Source organism: Ahaetulla prasina, chromosome 6 (assembly GCF_028640845.1).
Source record: "Ahaetulla prasina isolate Xishuangbanna chromosome 6, ASM2864084v1, whole genome shotgun sequence".
Classification (NCBI taxonomy): domain Eukaryota; kingdom Metazoa; phylum Chordata; class Lepidosauria; order Squamata; family Colubridae; genus Ahaetulla; species Ahaetulla prasina.
The window spans coordinates 69,856,216-69,870,714 of NC_080544.1; the positions used below are offsets into that span (position 1 = coordinate 69,856,216).

General features: G+C 38.6%; 1 protein-coding gene across 2 annotated transcripts; it reads right to left on the minus strand.

The window, feature by feature from the left end:
• Positions 1-3,252: 3,252 nt before the first annotated feature.
• D2HGDH (D-2-hydroxyglutarate dehydrogenase) lies at positions 3,253-14,264 on the minus strand. Of its 2 annotated transcripts, none has more exons than XM_058188335.1 (10): positions 14,157-14,264; positions 12,717-13,123; positions 12,291-12,348; positions 10,432-10,571; positions 9,632-9,825; positions 9,206-9,374; positions 7,405-7,548; positions 6,440-6,582; positions 5,083-5,248; positions 3,253-3,590 (listed from the first exon to the last, which is right to left on the minus strand). In XM_058188335.1, the coding sequence occupies exons 2-10, from the start codon at positions 13,114-13,116 to the stop codon at positions 3,325-3,327; spliced, it is 1,680 nt and encodes a 559-aa protein (XP_058044318.1). In that variant the 5' UTR covers positions 13,117-13,123; positions 14,157-14,264; the 3' UTR covers positions 3,253-3,324. The 2 variants fall into 2 exon arrangements, with proteins under 2 accessions (XP_058044318.1, XP_058044319.1); XM_058188336.1 differs by having other exon boundaries at positions 14,037-14,174.
• Positions 14,265-14,499: the final 235 nt, after the last annotated feature.

The following is a 14,499-nucleotide window of genomic DNA, read 5'->3' on the forward strand; positions in this document are numbered from 1 at the left end:
ATCCATTTTGGAATACTTTATTAATGCTGTTAAATTCATGTTCACAGAAAAACACAATAAAGAAGAATTCCACTTGGGGGAATTAATGAATTAATCCAAGTATATTACCCAAATGAACTAATTTAAATATATTACAAGAACTTTGCAATCATTTTTCAAATATTTCCATGAAATCTTATAGAGTAGAATTGAGATAGAATAGAATAGAACAGAACAGAACAGAACTCTTTATTGGCCAAGTGAGATTGGACACACAAGGAATTTGTCTTAAGTGTATGGGCTCTTATTTATTTATTTATTTATTTATTTATTTATTTATTTATTTATTCGTATTTGTATACCGCCCTATCTCCCTAGGGACTCAGGGCAGTTTACAGGCAGATAAAAATATATATAAATATAAAATAAAACATCAATTAAAAAACTTATTCCAAATAGCCGAATAATTAAAAATAACAATATACATAATAAAACCCATTAAAACCAGTTTAAATTTAAAATCTAAAATCTAGTCCAGTCCTGCGCAGATGAATAGATGAGTTTTAAGCTCGCGGCGAAAGGTTCGGAGGTCCGGAAGTTGACGAAGTCCTGGGGGAAGCTCGTTCCAAAGGGTGGGAGCCCCCACAGAGAAGGCCCTTCCCCTGGGTGTCGCCAGACGGCACTGCCTAGCTGACGGCACCCTGAGGAGTCCCTCTCTGTGAGAGCGCACGGGTTGGTGAGAGGTATTCGGTAGCAGCAGACGGTCCCGTAAATAGCCCGGCCCTATGCCATGGAGCGCTTTGAAGATCATTACCAAAACCTTGAAGGTTTGTGACCCGGAAGGCCACAGGCAGCCAGTGCAGTCTGCGCAGGAGAGGTGTTACGTGGGAGCCCCGAGGGGCTCCCTCTATCACCCGCGCAGCCGCATTCTGAACTACCTGGAGTCTCCGGGTGCTCCTCAAGGGGAGCCCCATGTAGAGAGCATTGCAGTAATCTTAGTGTACGTAAGGAGAATAAAATACATTCATCAAGAGTAAAAAGATACAACAATTTGTAATAGTTAAGGTTAGCTATCAAATCATACTAGAAAAAAAATAAAAACAATATAATTGAAAGATACAAGCAACATGGTTATAGTAATAAGTGGGAAGAGATAGATAACTAGTAAGGAAGAGAAGAATAATAGTAATAGTCTTAGTAAATTATTTGACATTGTTATGGGAATAAGTTGTTAAGCAGAGTGATGGCATTCAGGAAAAAACTGTCCTTGTGTCCAGTTGTTTTGGTGTGCAATGCCCTATAGCATCTTTTTGAGGATAGAAGTTGAAACAATTTATGTCCAGGATGTGAGGGTTCTGTAGATATTTTCACAGCCCTCTTTTTGACTCGTGCAGTATACAGGTCCTCAATGGAAGGGAGGTTGGTAGCAATTGTTGCATGAACTTTGGAATCATCTGTCAGATGGTTCTATATATAGTCCTCAAATATTTACATAAGATTCTAAGTTTTAAAAGAAACTTGAGAAAGCTTTTATGAAATGAAACTGTAGTTAGTTGATGCAGATTACAAGTGTGTGCATCCAAGGAAAAGAGAAAAAACCCTAACAATTAAACCCAAAATTGTTGAGTTTTCTCCCATTTTACTAGAGGAATTATTGAATCTTTCATCTGCACCTCTATAACTGTCTGGTTTGATTCTGCAACCCAACAAGACAGACACAGACTTCAGGTGATAATTAGAACTGCAGAAAAAACAAATTACTACCAACCTGCCTTCCATTGAAGACCTGTATACTGCACAAGTCAAAAAGAGGGCTGTGAAAATATTTACAGACCCCTCGCATCATGGACATAAATTGTTTCAACTCCTTCCTCAAAATGACGCTATAGAGCAGTGATGGCTAACCTTTTTGCCATTGTCTGCCAGGAGGTGGGGGCGGGCACCCATGCCCGCACCCATAATTCTATGTGCCCCACCCCCCACATATGCGCATGCGACCCCCCCCTTGCTCCTGAGCCTCCTCTGAGTCTGAGGAGGGTGAAAATGGCCTTTCCCACCCCCCAGAGGCCAGAAATGGCCCATTTACCAACTTCCGGTTGGACAGGAAGTGACTTTTTTGCTGTCCCCAGCCTCCAGAGACTCCTGAAGAGGAGTTCTTCTTGTTTGGCTAGTTCAAGAGTGTCAAACTCATGACAACATGTTGTCGTCACGTGACATATCACAACTTTCCCCCCCTTCGCTAAACCAGGGATGGGCGTGGCCAGCACGCCATAGGCCGCGAGTTTGACACCACTAGGCTAGTTGGTTAGAATCTTTACTAACCGAGAATTTTCTAATTTGTCTTTTATTGTTATACATGCTTCTGTAGAGATTCTATCAATTTGTATAGCCTTCGAACTTGGCAATGACTGCAGCACTTATCTAAGTTCATTTTCCAGTACTAGAGATACTTGTGACTAGGAAATATCTTCCAATATATCTTTGATGTTGACATCTCTACTGTATAGTATTTCAATACACTTTTTCCATCTTTCTTTGGTCTTCTTTGAATCAGTTACTACATGTCTACTGGTGTCTTTTGGATAGTGGAGAGATAATCATGCCATAGGAAGCATGTTTCATTCTTGCAAGGTTTTATTTGCTGTTTATTTATTTATTATTTAACACATACATTAGTTACATTAACATGTTCTATGTCTGTGCTTAATGTATTCTACTAATCAGGCACTGGGATTTTCCTGTTAGCCACTGTGTGATTCAGACTCCATATACAAGATGTTTGAAGCTTTGTATACTAAACCAAACTATTTGAAAACACAGAAGAAAATGTCATATAGATGTTTGTGATATCCGGCTATAAATGAAAATTCATACTGGATCCTTTTACAAAGTGCAGTTTCTACACACTATAAAAATAGATAAATTTTATTTAATTTTTATAGCATTTATGCCATTAAGAAACCATGTTACATTTTAGGGATGGGTAACTCAGACCTTCTGAATGCTATTGTAGTACATGATCTCTGACTTCCCTATATCATAACTGAGGCAGGACAGAGCTGTGGTTCAACTGAAGGCCTACAGTTCCCTTATTCCGATTTGTTTTCTAGAACAGACCTTGAAGACAAGAAGAGAGGATCCTTAGGAAATAGTATTCCTGAAACTGCCAACGTTTTCATTCAGATCAGAAAATAAAACTGTGGTAGATAATACTGGGAAATGAATCAAGTTCAGTTGTTACATTCTTCTTCTTTAGAAAAATAGAAAACTGGCTCTGGCTTCAGAGTTTATTTACAAAAAGACCTGATACACCATACAAGCAATAGATTAAAACTTCCAAAAGTATCATTGTTCAGCCTTTGATGGTAATGTTTTATAAGGGTTTAAAATTCCCTTAGGATCTAACATAACTTTGAATTGCTGCATGAGAAGAACGGCCTCTTTTGGCTTACTGTAGTGGATGTAATGTTTCTTCTTGAAACCCAGGCCATGCTCTGCACTGATGCTTCCATCATATTTTGAAACCCACTCATACACATATGGCTCAATGGCATCCAGGAGAGAATGACTATATGACTCTGCTGTGACATTCAGGTGCAAGTTTCCATCTCCTGTCAAAGCAAACTGGAAATAAGAACTGACTTCAAAAGAGAAAATAAACAATATAATTATTCTCTGTCTGTGATATGCATTAGTACTGAGAATTGGTTTCAAAAGAGAAAGTAGACAATACTTTACTAATTGCTTAGCTGTGATATGCAATAATATATTTTTATTAAAAAGTAACAATTTCCAAACTCCTTTGCAGTTAACTGGAGATGGTGGAAATGGTAAGCCAACAACACATTGTAATAGTTTGGTGATCTTTTCTGGAATGCTGAAATCTTGAGGGTACTAAATTGAAAAAGTGTATTCTAAACACGGGATCATACCAGTCTTCCATAGTTCATGGCTTTATTTTTGAACAAAAAAGAACTAAAAGATATCACTATTGTTCTGTCCTCACTATACATTAGTCTGTGTGCAGCTTGACATGTAGCTAAACCCACCTATCCTCCAATAAAACAGATCATGTGTGTAGAAGAAAGAAGAGGATATGGTGAAACTGGGGAAAACAGGAATACATACAATGAGAACCAAATACAAGATAGACAGCACTGAGTTACTGCTGAATATAACAATTAATAAATACAAGCAATTTAAATCTCACCAGCGATGTGTGTGGGATATGGGTTTGTCCTTGTATGACCTTGTGCCACAGATTAAGTTGGATTCTTCTTTATGCTTCTGCCTTCTCCAAATACTAAAGAAAATGGAGTCTGGCTTCCTAGCATGCACTTGTTTTGAGAGTGCGGGCTGATGGGTAAAAGGGTTGGGTCAGCTTCAGACAATATAATTAGTATTTGTCTCTCCACCCATTAGATGGGGCTAGAGAGCAACAACAGTATATAAAAGTTATATATATGCTGGGGCATGACAACTATCATATTCTTGAAAGAAAAAATACAGAGGGACACTAGTTTCTTGGCAGCAGGGAATAACTGCATTTTAATCTTTGTGTATAACTTTGCATGTCCATATTTGTAATAAAGCCTGGCCTTCTGTCCCTTTCAAAAATGCTTCCTATTAGCTGCTAGAACACTTTGCCAATCTGTGCCTTCCATAAGGTTACTTCATGGGCTTAGAAAATAATGTCCTATATCCATGCTGAGTAGTCTCTTTTTGAAATTTCCTGTCCAAAGAATTTATATGATTTTAGCATTTCCAGAAAAGATCATCCAAATGTTACAATTCAGCAATGTATTATATCATTTTAAAAACATAATTTATTCTGGGCCAACAACACTTCCTCCCCTAATATGCATGCTTACAGTAATTCTGTCAAGTCAGCTACTATTATATCCTTGCTGCAAATGCCTGAACCATGCACAAAAACACCAACTTGACTGAGACCAAAAGATAATAGTTTAACATTATCTAGCAATTGAAAGCAGAAAGCTGAGATTTAAATCCAGAACTGAAACACAATCAGCTATTTTGCTACGATTCAAAATCCAAATCATTCATAATTAAGGAAGTTTTTATCAGCATAGTGGAACTCGCCTAGATGTCCATAGCCAACCACATTCTTAGCAGCTGTATCCAGTCGTACTTTCATGTCAGTCACAAGATCATAGAGTTTTTCCACAGGGAGTGAAATGTCATATTTATAAACAACTCCATCACATGTCAGAGCTTCTGTGATCCGTTCCCGTAAAGCCCATAATGCCTGTAGTTGACCAAATAAATTGTTTGGAGGAAACAATACCACATTGGCATTCTTAAAGAATATAAGACTGGGAAAAGTTATGGGTTTAACTGTCTTTATGTTGTTCTCATTTCTGAATGTTGTATTATTTTTACTGGTTTGTTCCGCTGTATCCTGCTTTAGATCATTTTTTTTTAAAGAAAACCAGGTTAAAAAGACCAAACAATAAGCAACTTACATTATATTCACTTAGATGTGCACATTGAAGAGCAATGCTTCCATACAAAACATCAGCACTGCAGGATTTGAGGCCAAAAGATCTCTTGTTTAAATCAGGGATAGGAGGTGCATTTTGGAATTAAGAACATCATCTGTACACTGTTCCAATCTGGCTGACATATCTTCTATAGAGAAAGGCAATTACTTATTCACAAAATAGGGGCCATTCTATATGTGGCTAGGCCTCAAAACCTTCATTTACTAAAAGGCAATCTGATAAAAAAAGCTCTCTTCTCCTTTAGACCCAAAATGCACTCTGCCAACTAAAGTTGTCTTTTTTCTAGCTCTGGGCATATTTCCAAACAAGGCATCACATTGTAGCCTTTCTACCACTTTTTTAATTATCTAACATATATATGGGATTGAAAGGGATTTAGAGGCATTCTTGTATAAAACATTAGAATAGAAGTAAAGATGGGACAACTTTTTAAACCTAGAAACAGGGAATGACGGTAATGATACTGAGTCTTTAAAATGCAAAACATGTAAATTTTAGACTAACTCATTCTGTGGGGTACTGAGGATTGTAGATGGGTACTGGTGATCTCACAAGGTCCACATATTGAGGGTAAGTTCTGCAGCAGAGTACTCACATTCCCAGGTCCCATAAGATGACTCTCTTTGAGCGATGGGACCCAAATGTCTATGGAGATTCTCAGTCATCCAGATCATGGTTGTCCCAAAGTGCACCTACTCTGTCTGATTGTACTGGACTGTCAGAAACATTTGGAAATAACATACCCTCAGATAATCAAGACAGTTCTCTGAGACTTTTACTCCAACTGAGCTACAGTGTAGAGTTTGAATTTATTATTCAGTGATCACTTATCAAAATACATGGCCAATAGTTGCAAATTCAGCTCAAGTATGTTTCAGATTTAAATCATGTTTGAATCCAAAACAAACATGTCGGTAAGAAAAGAAAAAAAATACCTTTATCTTTTTTCCTTCTGAGGCCAGAGTTCCATCTACCACCAAATCTGAGCCCATTACATGTTCCAGGAAATGGCTGAGTTTTTCCTCATCATGACTAGAATTGGAGCCTGAAGTCTCAATTAACACATAAAAAGGACTTTCTAGGTTTACAAAAAGGAGAATTAAAGAGTCATACAGTTTCAAACATATACATCAACTGAAGTTATGAGATTTTAGATGTAAAAATTAAGTCAAATTTCCTAGGATTATGAAAATTGAATAACAGAGTTGGGACACACACACACACACACCCAAAGTCCTACTATAGTGATTGCATGTTCCTGGGAGGGGTGAGCAAAGAATATCAGGGGTGTATGCCAATAATACATATTCCCAGCACGACACCCAAAGTGTGAAAGTTATCCCAGCTGCCCAGCTAAAATCAAAGAGTACAGTGAAAAATAGGACTAAAATTAAATATAGAATAGAATAACAGAGTTGGAAGGGACCTTGGAGGTCTTCTAGTCCAACCCCCTGCTTAGGCAGGAACCCCTAAAGCATTTCAGACAAATGGTTATCCAAGATCTTCTTAAAAACTTCCAGTGTTGGAGTATTCACAACTTCTGGAGTTGTTGTTCCACTGATTAATTGTTCTAACTGTCAGGAAATTTCTCCTTAGTTCTAATTTGCTTCTCTCCTTGATTAGTTTCCACCCATTGCTTCTTGTCCTACCCTCAGGTGCTTTGGAGAATAGCTTGACTCCCTCTTCTATGTGGGAAGACTCCCTCTTCTTTGTAGGTGGCAGCCCCTGAGATATTGGAATACTGCTGTCATGTCTCCCCTAGTCCTTCTTTTCATTAAACTAGACACACCCAGTTCCAGCAACCGTTCTTCATATGTTTTAGCCTCCAGATTATTTAAGCAAAAATAAATTTGCATATATAGACTTAGTAATGGGAATCCATTTGTGGAGCAGCTGGTACCTGTTACTGGATTGGTCAGTTTCAGATGTCTCTCTACCAACTTCATGCATCCATTGTCCATGAACTCATAAGCAGACAGAATTTCTCCCAGCATATCCTTGCAGGTTATGAAGGTTCTCAGGACCTGAGAGAAACTTAGGCAAGCTTTATGGTGAAAGCAAAAATCATAGAAAATAAGTAAGAAGGCACATAAACAAAATAAAAAAACGGTAGGGAAAGCACTGGAACTTTTCATATTTATTCTTTCTTTTTCTTTAAATATATAATTGCTACCTTCATTCATTCTACCTTCATTTCAAGATTAACAGAGAATGAAACTGACAAAGTCATTTCTATAAAACTAAATTAGATACCATAATAGAAATTTAATTGTTCTCATTTAGTGTATGCACGAAAGGCAGAAATTAGTCCATTCCCCTAGCTTTCATGAATGAAGGCAAATATATGTTTCCCAGGATAATGTTGCAATCTGACTCGGTCACCAGAGGTTTTGTCTTCCGAGCTTTTGGGCTTCTGCTGGAGCCATCCTCAGGGAACACGGAGAAGTTCTCCGAGAATGGGCTCTAGCACGAGTCTGAAAGCTTGGAAGACAAAACCTCTAGTCCCAATGACTGACCCAGATTGGATGCCCTAGCTTTGCTTGACACTTCTCACTGCCTCCCCCAGCAAATATCACCAACTGAAGGGAAAACACCCATTATCCATCTTAATATGATGTAACAGGGCTGGAGGAAAAGTTGAATTCTGACATTTGCTTTGTTTAGGTCCAGGTGTTTTGTAAGGGTATTCAAAGGGATGATGACTCTTTGCTGAGATGTGTGCTATTCCAAAAAAGTACTAAAGTCATATTCAGAAGCATACCAGACAACAGCTGTACAAGTGTGGGAAAAGACACACTATGAAATAGCAGAGTAAGATCTTCTGTCTTCCCAACATCATCATGCACTGCCCTCATCCTGCGACCTATCAGCAGCTGTTCAAGCTGATTCAAATTTTGCAACTTGAAATAGCTTGGAGATTTGGTAGGTATTGGGCAAGAGCCTGGTTTTAAAGACCCAGACTTACCCATTGCCCAAATCAGAAAACCCAGAAGACAGTAGCCAGGCCTCAAAGGGCACCAGAACCAATAGGACCAATAGATCCCAGGTTGAACCTATCCCTTAGAAGCCACTCGACTGTACCACCAACAGATCAGTTGGCATAACATTATATTTTATACATGGCAAAACCTATGTCAAAATAAGGAGGAAAATGCTACTTCAAAACCAGTACAGCTAAGAACAACTTAAAGCTGCCCCAGATATGGAGTAGAGGTGTAGTGAAAGCAACTCATAAAGGCAGAAGGGAAAAAGGAGATAGCCAGATGTGATTTTGTTGTAGTTAAGTATAAGTGAAGAATTAGTTTGTGTCATTCTACATGAGAGCTCTAATTTGCCACTGACAAAAGTTTTGAGGTTTATCTATAAATTAGACAAGATTCATGATAATTCTATTTCATATCCAGTTATTATTTCAGGATGCCCTGGTTTTTCACATCTGCCTGTGGCTTCCATGCCAATAGTAAAAAGCATAAATTATTTTCTCTGTTCTCATTCCTCTGTTTGCTACTGGCATAAATTATTTTCTCTGTTCTCATCCCTGTTTTCATTACTAACACTGGTGATCACATCAAATGGTTACAAAACCTAAATATAAGAAGTAGCCTTGATAAACAAACTGCTGCCTCAGTTGCACTCTTCCTGGGCAACACTTGGAAGTACAAAAAATGCACTAAAAATAAAGAGACAGGAATGATTCGCACCAAGAAATGCCAGATTCACAGCATTTGGCTTCCGTGGACAGAGGATGGACACAGCAGTGACCACCCCCAAAGTCCCCTCTGAGCCAATGAAAAGCTGCTTCAAGTCATAGCCAGTATTGTCTTTTCGCAGAGATGCCAAACAGTTCAGAATGGAGCCATCAGCCAGCACCTGAAAGAGGACAAACTTTGGTCCATCACTGAGGAATCTGCTTCATTTCAAATAAATCAATACTATGTTCTTATTTTAAATTTTGTTTATGATGGTTACACAGGCTGAACTAGAGAAACAGTATTTTCTAAATTACATTTTTGTAGAAAAAAGGAACATAAGATAGTAGTACCTTTGAAATAGAATAAAGGGAATGGTAGAGAATATTTATTTTAAACAATTTAAAAAACAAAGTGCTTTTTTGAATTTCAACTTACCACTTCCAATCCAAGAACTGTCCCTCGAAGGGACCCATACCTCAGGAGGCGCAAGCCCCCTGCATTTGTAGCTACATTTCCTCCAATATGACAACTGCCCTTGGCTCCAAGGTCAAGAGGCATGACAAAACCCTTTGGCTCCAAATACTGGTTGAGGTTTTCTAAAATGCAGCCTGCCTGGCAAATCAGGATTCCTGAAGCATAAGTATCAAATCACAGTAATGTCAGATAAATATAATTCTTTCTAATGGAGCAGCTTTCTCTAAATTCAGGCATAAAACAATCTGGTTGGATTTGTGGGATACAATTAGCAATCAAAGATCTAGTAACTGCATCTTCACAACAGGCTAAGCTCAATCGATTTTAGTTGTTTTCATTTAGCATGCAGCCGAACCCAGTCTCTGGTGAATTTATGGCTCAATATGTTTTGACAAAAAAAACAAGAAAAGGAATTAAATTTAAAGGTGTGGTATGAACTCAGCTGGATAACCTTGAATAGGTCTTCCAACTCTTCAACTAACCTTCCTTGCAGTAATCAGGTGACTATTATATATGCAAGATCCTTTCTTAGACCACAGATCACTTTGAAGTCTTCAAAGATATGGCTGAGGACACAAGCATTTAAGAACATTTCTCTATCCGGTATTTAGATTCCCTCCCTCCCCTCCCCCCCATGTTATAGGTGTGGAGAGGGGAGATAATACTTTTATTAGGCTTTGTAAGTCTGGGAACCATCTTCCCTGAAAAGACAATTCTATCAAGCCACCAGACTTGCCCCCCAGGCCTTGACAAGAATTTACCAGAAATATGGTCAAAACTGATGATCTGGTTCATAAGTCCTGTAGAAAGAATGATCTCATCAAAGACAGGAACGCTGCCACCAACAAGGCCGGTATTGCCTCCCTGAGGATTCACAGCCAAGTTCTTCTCATTGCAGTACCTGAAAAGGAAAACATTTTTGACTGTTCTAGGAGTTAAAAATGCTGCACCCATGACACAATTACTTTAGGTCTCTCCACAGATCAAGTCAGAGTAAACTTTCTGGCTTCTAGTCAGAAAGTCAGTATGATTCCTACACTAAAACATGGGGATGGCTAGCCAAAATTCAGGAAATGATTGTCAACATTTACAGCTAGTCCTCGCCTTACAACCATTTGTTTAGGGACCATTCAAAGTCATAACAGCACTGAAAAAAGTAATTTACCACCAGTTATTGTACTTACAACCATCAAGGCATCCCCATGGTCATGTCATCAAAATTCAGGCATCTGCCAACCAGCATGTATTTACAATGGTTGCAATGTCCTTGGATCATGTGATTACTATTTGGGATCTTCCCTGCCAGCTTTTGAGAAGAAAGACTAATGGAGGAATCGATTTACTTAATAACCATGTGATTCAGTTAACAACTAATGATTCACTTAACAATTATATCAAAAAGGTTGTAAAATCAAGTGTGACTTACCTAACAACCACCCTGCTTACTAACAAAAATTCTGGCCCCAATTGAGGATTACCAGTAATGTCAGCATTCAGCACACATTTGTACTAATGACTGTCAGCATTTGGTACCTATTTAGTTGATACTGCTTCTTCAAATAGTTATATGCTTGCATACATGGATGTGTAAATATGTCCTAGGAGAATCTGCATCTGTTTTCTTGCAAAGTTGACATGCAGAACTCCCTTTGACTATAGATGCTTCTATACACTCTAGATGTATAGATGCTTCCTGACTGAAGGCTGATACTGCTTCCAGTCAAAAGATACCAACTATTCCATCATTTTTCCACTTTTGGTGGAAAAGCTGCAATAGTAAGAAAAAGATAGAAGTGTTGGTAAAATATGGAAATATTATAGTCAACAATATTTAAATCTTCTGTAAAAATCATTTGTCTGTGGAAAGGGATTAAACAAATGCATGCTGAAATCCATCTATCTGGAAGCACAATTTTGACAGCATTTTTTAAAATCTGTTTTAAGGTTAATGTCTTCTTAAAAGCACAAGGCTGATATAGTGTATACTCTGATGATTCCTTAGTGTTGTCTCAGTTTCTCTTTTTAAACAAAGATTAAGTCAACTGAAAAGTATAGACAATTGTTCTGTGTTCCCACATAAAAATTGTCAATTAAGAGATTATGAGAAGATCCAGGAGATAAAAACTACTGTAATGTTCTATTCTCTCCTCTCTATGTAGTAATTATAAGCTGTGTTCTATCCTCTTAAACATCAATTCATTTATCATACAAAATCATGCTTATATGAGTTTTTCCTATTTAATGCACCTTAAACCTCAATACTAACTGCTCTTTACCTGCTTCAGACTTTACACTGATAGTGCAGTTACAAAAGGGGATGGAGAAGGAAGGGAGGGATGGGAAAAAGGCAAGGAGGCTGCAGAAGAGAGACAGAGAAAGACAGAGAGAGACAGAGAGGTGGGGGGAAGAGAGAGAGAGATGGAAAGAAGACTCTTCTTCAAAAACTACAATCCTAACTCCTGAACTACTAAGTCTTCAGAAATGTAACAGGACGTGGGCCATTTTGCTTCATTCTGTACTCTGTTTTTCATATGTCTATTGACAATACAGAAGTAAGGCACGTTCTTCTGAATAACAAAATTTCTAACACTGTGCACTATGTTCAAAGAAACATGTTTACTTGAGAATCTGAGATACTTCCATTGTTGTCCGTGGCTTTAGCAGTACTGTACTGCAGCCTGCAATGAAAATAAGATGAGAGAATTCTATTACAAGCATGACTGAAGTCCAATTACCCAACCCTTCATGCACAGGGGTTAGATGGGGGAGGAAATTAACCCACCCCAGCCTCCCGTTTTCCCATCACTTATTTCTTAGCTGCAAAAAGCAACAACCACCCTTCAGAATAAAGATAGCTACACAATGCAATTTAGTTGGTATTACACTATGGATACTCCTATGCAGTACAATTCCCCCCCTTCAATGCCAGATTTATCCTTAAATAATCTTTGAGCTAAAGACCTATCCTATGCTGTTTGCAGAACTGCTTTATCAGGATGGCAACTATAGCAATGTTCAGTTGTAATAAAACATTAAAATAATTTACCTCTCACAGACTTTAGCCAATCCACATTGAAAGGTTTGAGTTCCTCTGCATCAGTAATGACTCTCCCAGGCAAAAAGTGCTCAAAGAAAGTTAAATCAGAATCAGAAATATGGGCAAAGGGCAGCCTCTCTACCCCATACCGTTCACACGTGAGAATTACTTCCTGGAGATGAAGCTGGCTGGTGTGCAGATTTCTCTTAGCTATGTTGCTGATGCTCCACTGGAGAGAAGGTAAAAGCAGCAATGTCTTCAATGGTTCTGTGGCTTTCTTCTCGATTCTGGATAGAGCGGCAGTTCTATTCCATACACTCCTAGTTTTTCTCTGGCATCTGGTAACTAACCTAGGTACAGTCCCAATGTATTGAAATAGACAAGGCCAGACAAGGCTGGAAATAGCCATAATCAACCTGAAACACAAAAATAACCGGATGGAAACCCTCTTTCCAAAAAGCTCCCATTACATTTTTTCCCTTTTTAAAAAATGAAGACCATTTAAAATGTTTATAAAGTCATAGTCATGGATAAGATCACATGCTATAGCAATTTGCTAAGCTACTCTAGGAGGTTCAAGGACTAAAAATCAATCACAACTGACTTCACCAGTCCTGTTTATTTCTATATTGCTATGTAGGAGAAAATACATTTTCAATAAAGTATAATTGCATTAACTCTGCAATTATATGTGAATAATTGCTTGTGGTCCCATACATTAATGGTCCTCATCCAAAATACAGTTTGGTATTTGAAATGAATTTTTTACTACGCAAGAAATAAACATGAAAACTTGATTTACAAAGCATGCACAAAGTGCAAAATATCCCCAGAAATGGGCAAGGAAGCTGGGCTTTTTGGGTGCAAACCATAGAAGAGACTAAATCAGATAAGCCGTCTAAATCTCACTTTGCTTATCTTCAAATTATTTCACCACTTTACTTAATACCGTAGTTAAATGAATACCAGTTTCCAGTCTTGACAATTTCCAAATATAATTTATTAATTTCAGGTGCTTTAGAGTTCTCCACTTGGCAGATCATTGTGGGTGAGAATTCTGCTAGCTGAAGTCCAGCAAACGAAATTTGACATTTGGCTTTAACCCTTTTTTAATCCTCTTCCTGCTAATTGGAAAAAAGCAAAGATTGCACGCTATTTTGTGACCTTGCAATCGGATTTATTATTCTTTTTAGGATTGCTGGGATTTAAATAGGAAAGGGAACAAAACGAGGGGGACAAGGCAGAGCTCGTTGCTTATTTTTTTTTCCGAGCTACTGGGAAAATTCAATCAGGCATTTATGGCCGGGAGGAGCACGAGAATCGCAGGACCTGGAGGAGAATTCCGATCGACGCTAGCAGAGCTGTAGGGAAGGGAAAGGCAGGGAAGAGTGTCGCCAGGCGTAAGTTTCTTCTGCGCGCCTCTCAAGCAGCAGTTATTTCCCTACTCACTTTTGCACCAGATCAGGGCCGACTTTTCCACTTCGGGCGAATCTAGGCGGTGCCTTGTTCGCTCCGCCCCATCTTTGCGGGTAAAGAAGCGACACGCCACCTGAGCTCGCTTAAAGGCTCGTGGCCTAAGCTCGATTGAATCGATCAGGAATGAATGTGGGTGGCGTTCCTGCTTCCCGACTTTTCTCTCGCAGCGCTGCATCTCTACTTTTAATGTGCACCATTCACTCCGCTGATTCAGGACAGAAGCTTCTCCATCTATCGGTCATAGCCTAACGCCCCCCAGGGCTGTCAAAGCGGCCATAGAAAAATACAATCGTTTGACGTTTTAAAGTTTAACGAA

Excerpts from the sequence above, each read along its gene's own strand:
- D2HGDH (XM_058188335.1), bottom strand. The coding sequence starts at position 13,116 with ATGGCTATTTCCAGCCTTGTCTGGCCTTGTCTATTTCAATACATTGGG. Across the intron at positions 7,549-9,205 it reads TGTGAATCTGGCATTTCTTG|CTTGCCTAAGTTTCTCTCAG; the intron begins GTGCGAATCATT and ends TTCACCATAAAG. Across the intron at positions 6,583-7,404 it reads ACTGACCAATCCAGTAACAG|AAAGTCCTTTTTATGTGTTA; the intron begins GTACCAGCTGCT and ends TTGTAAACCTAG.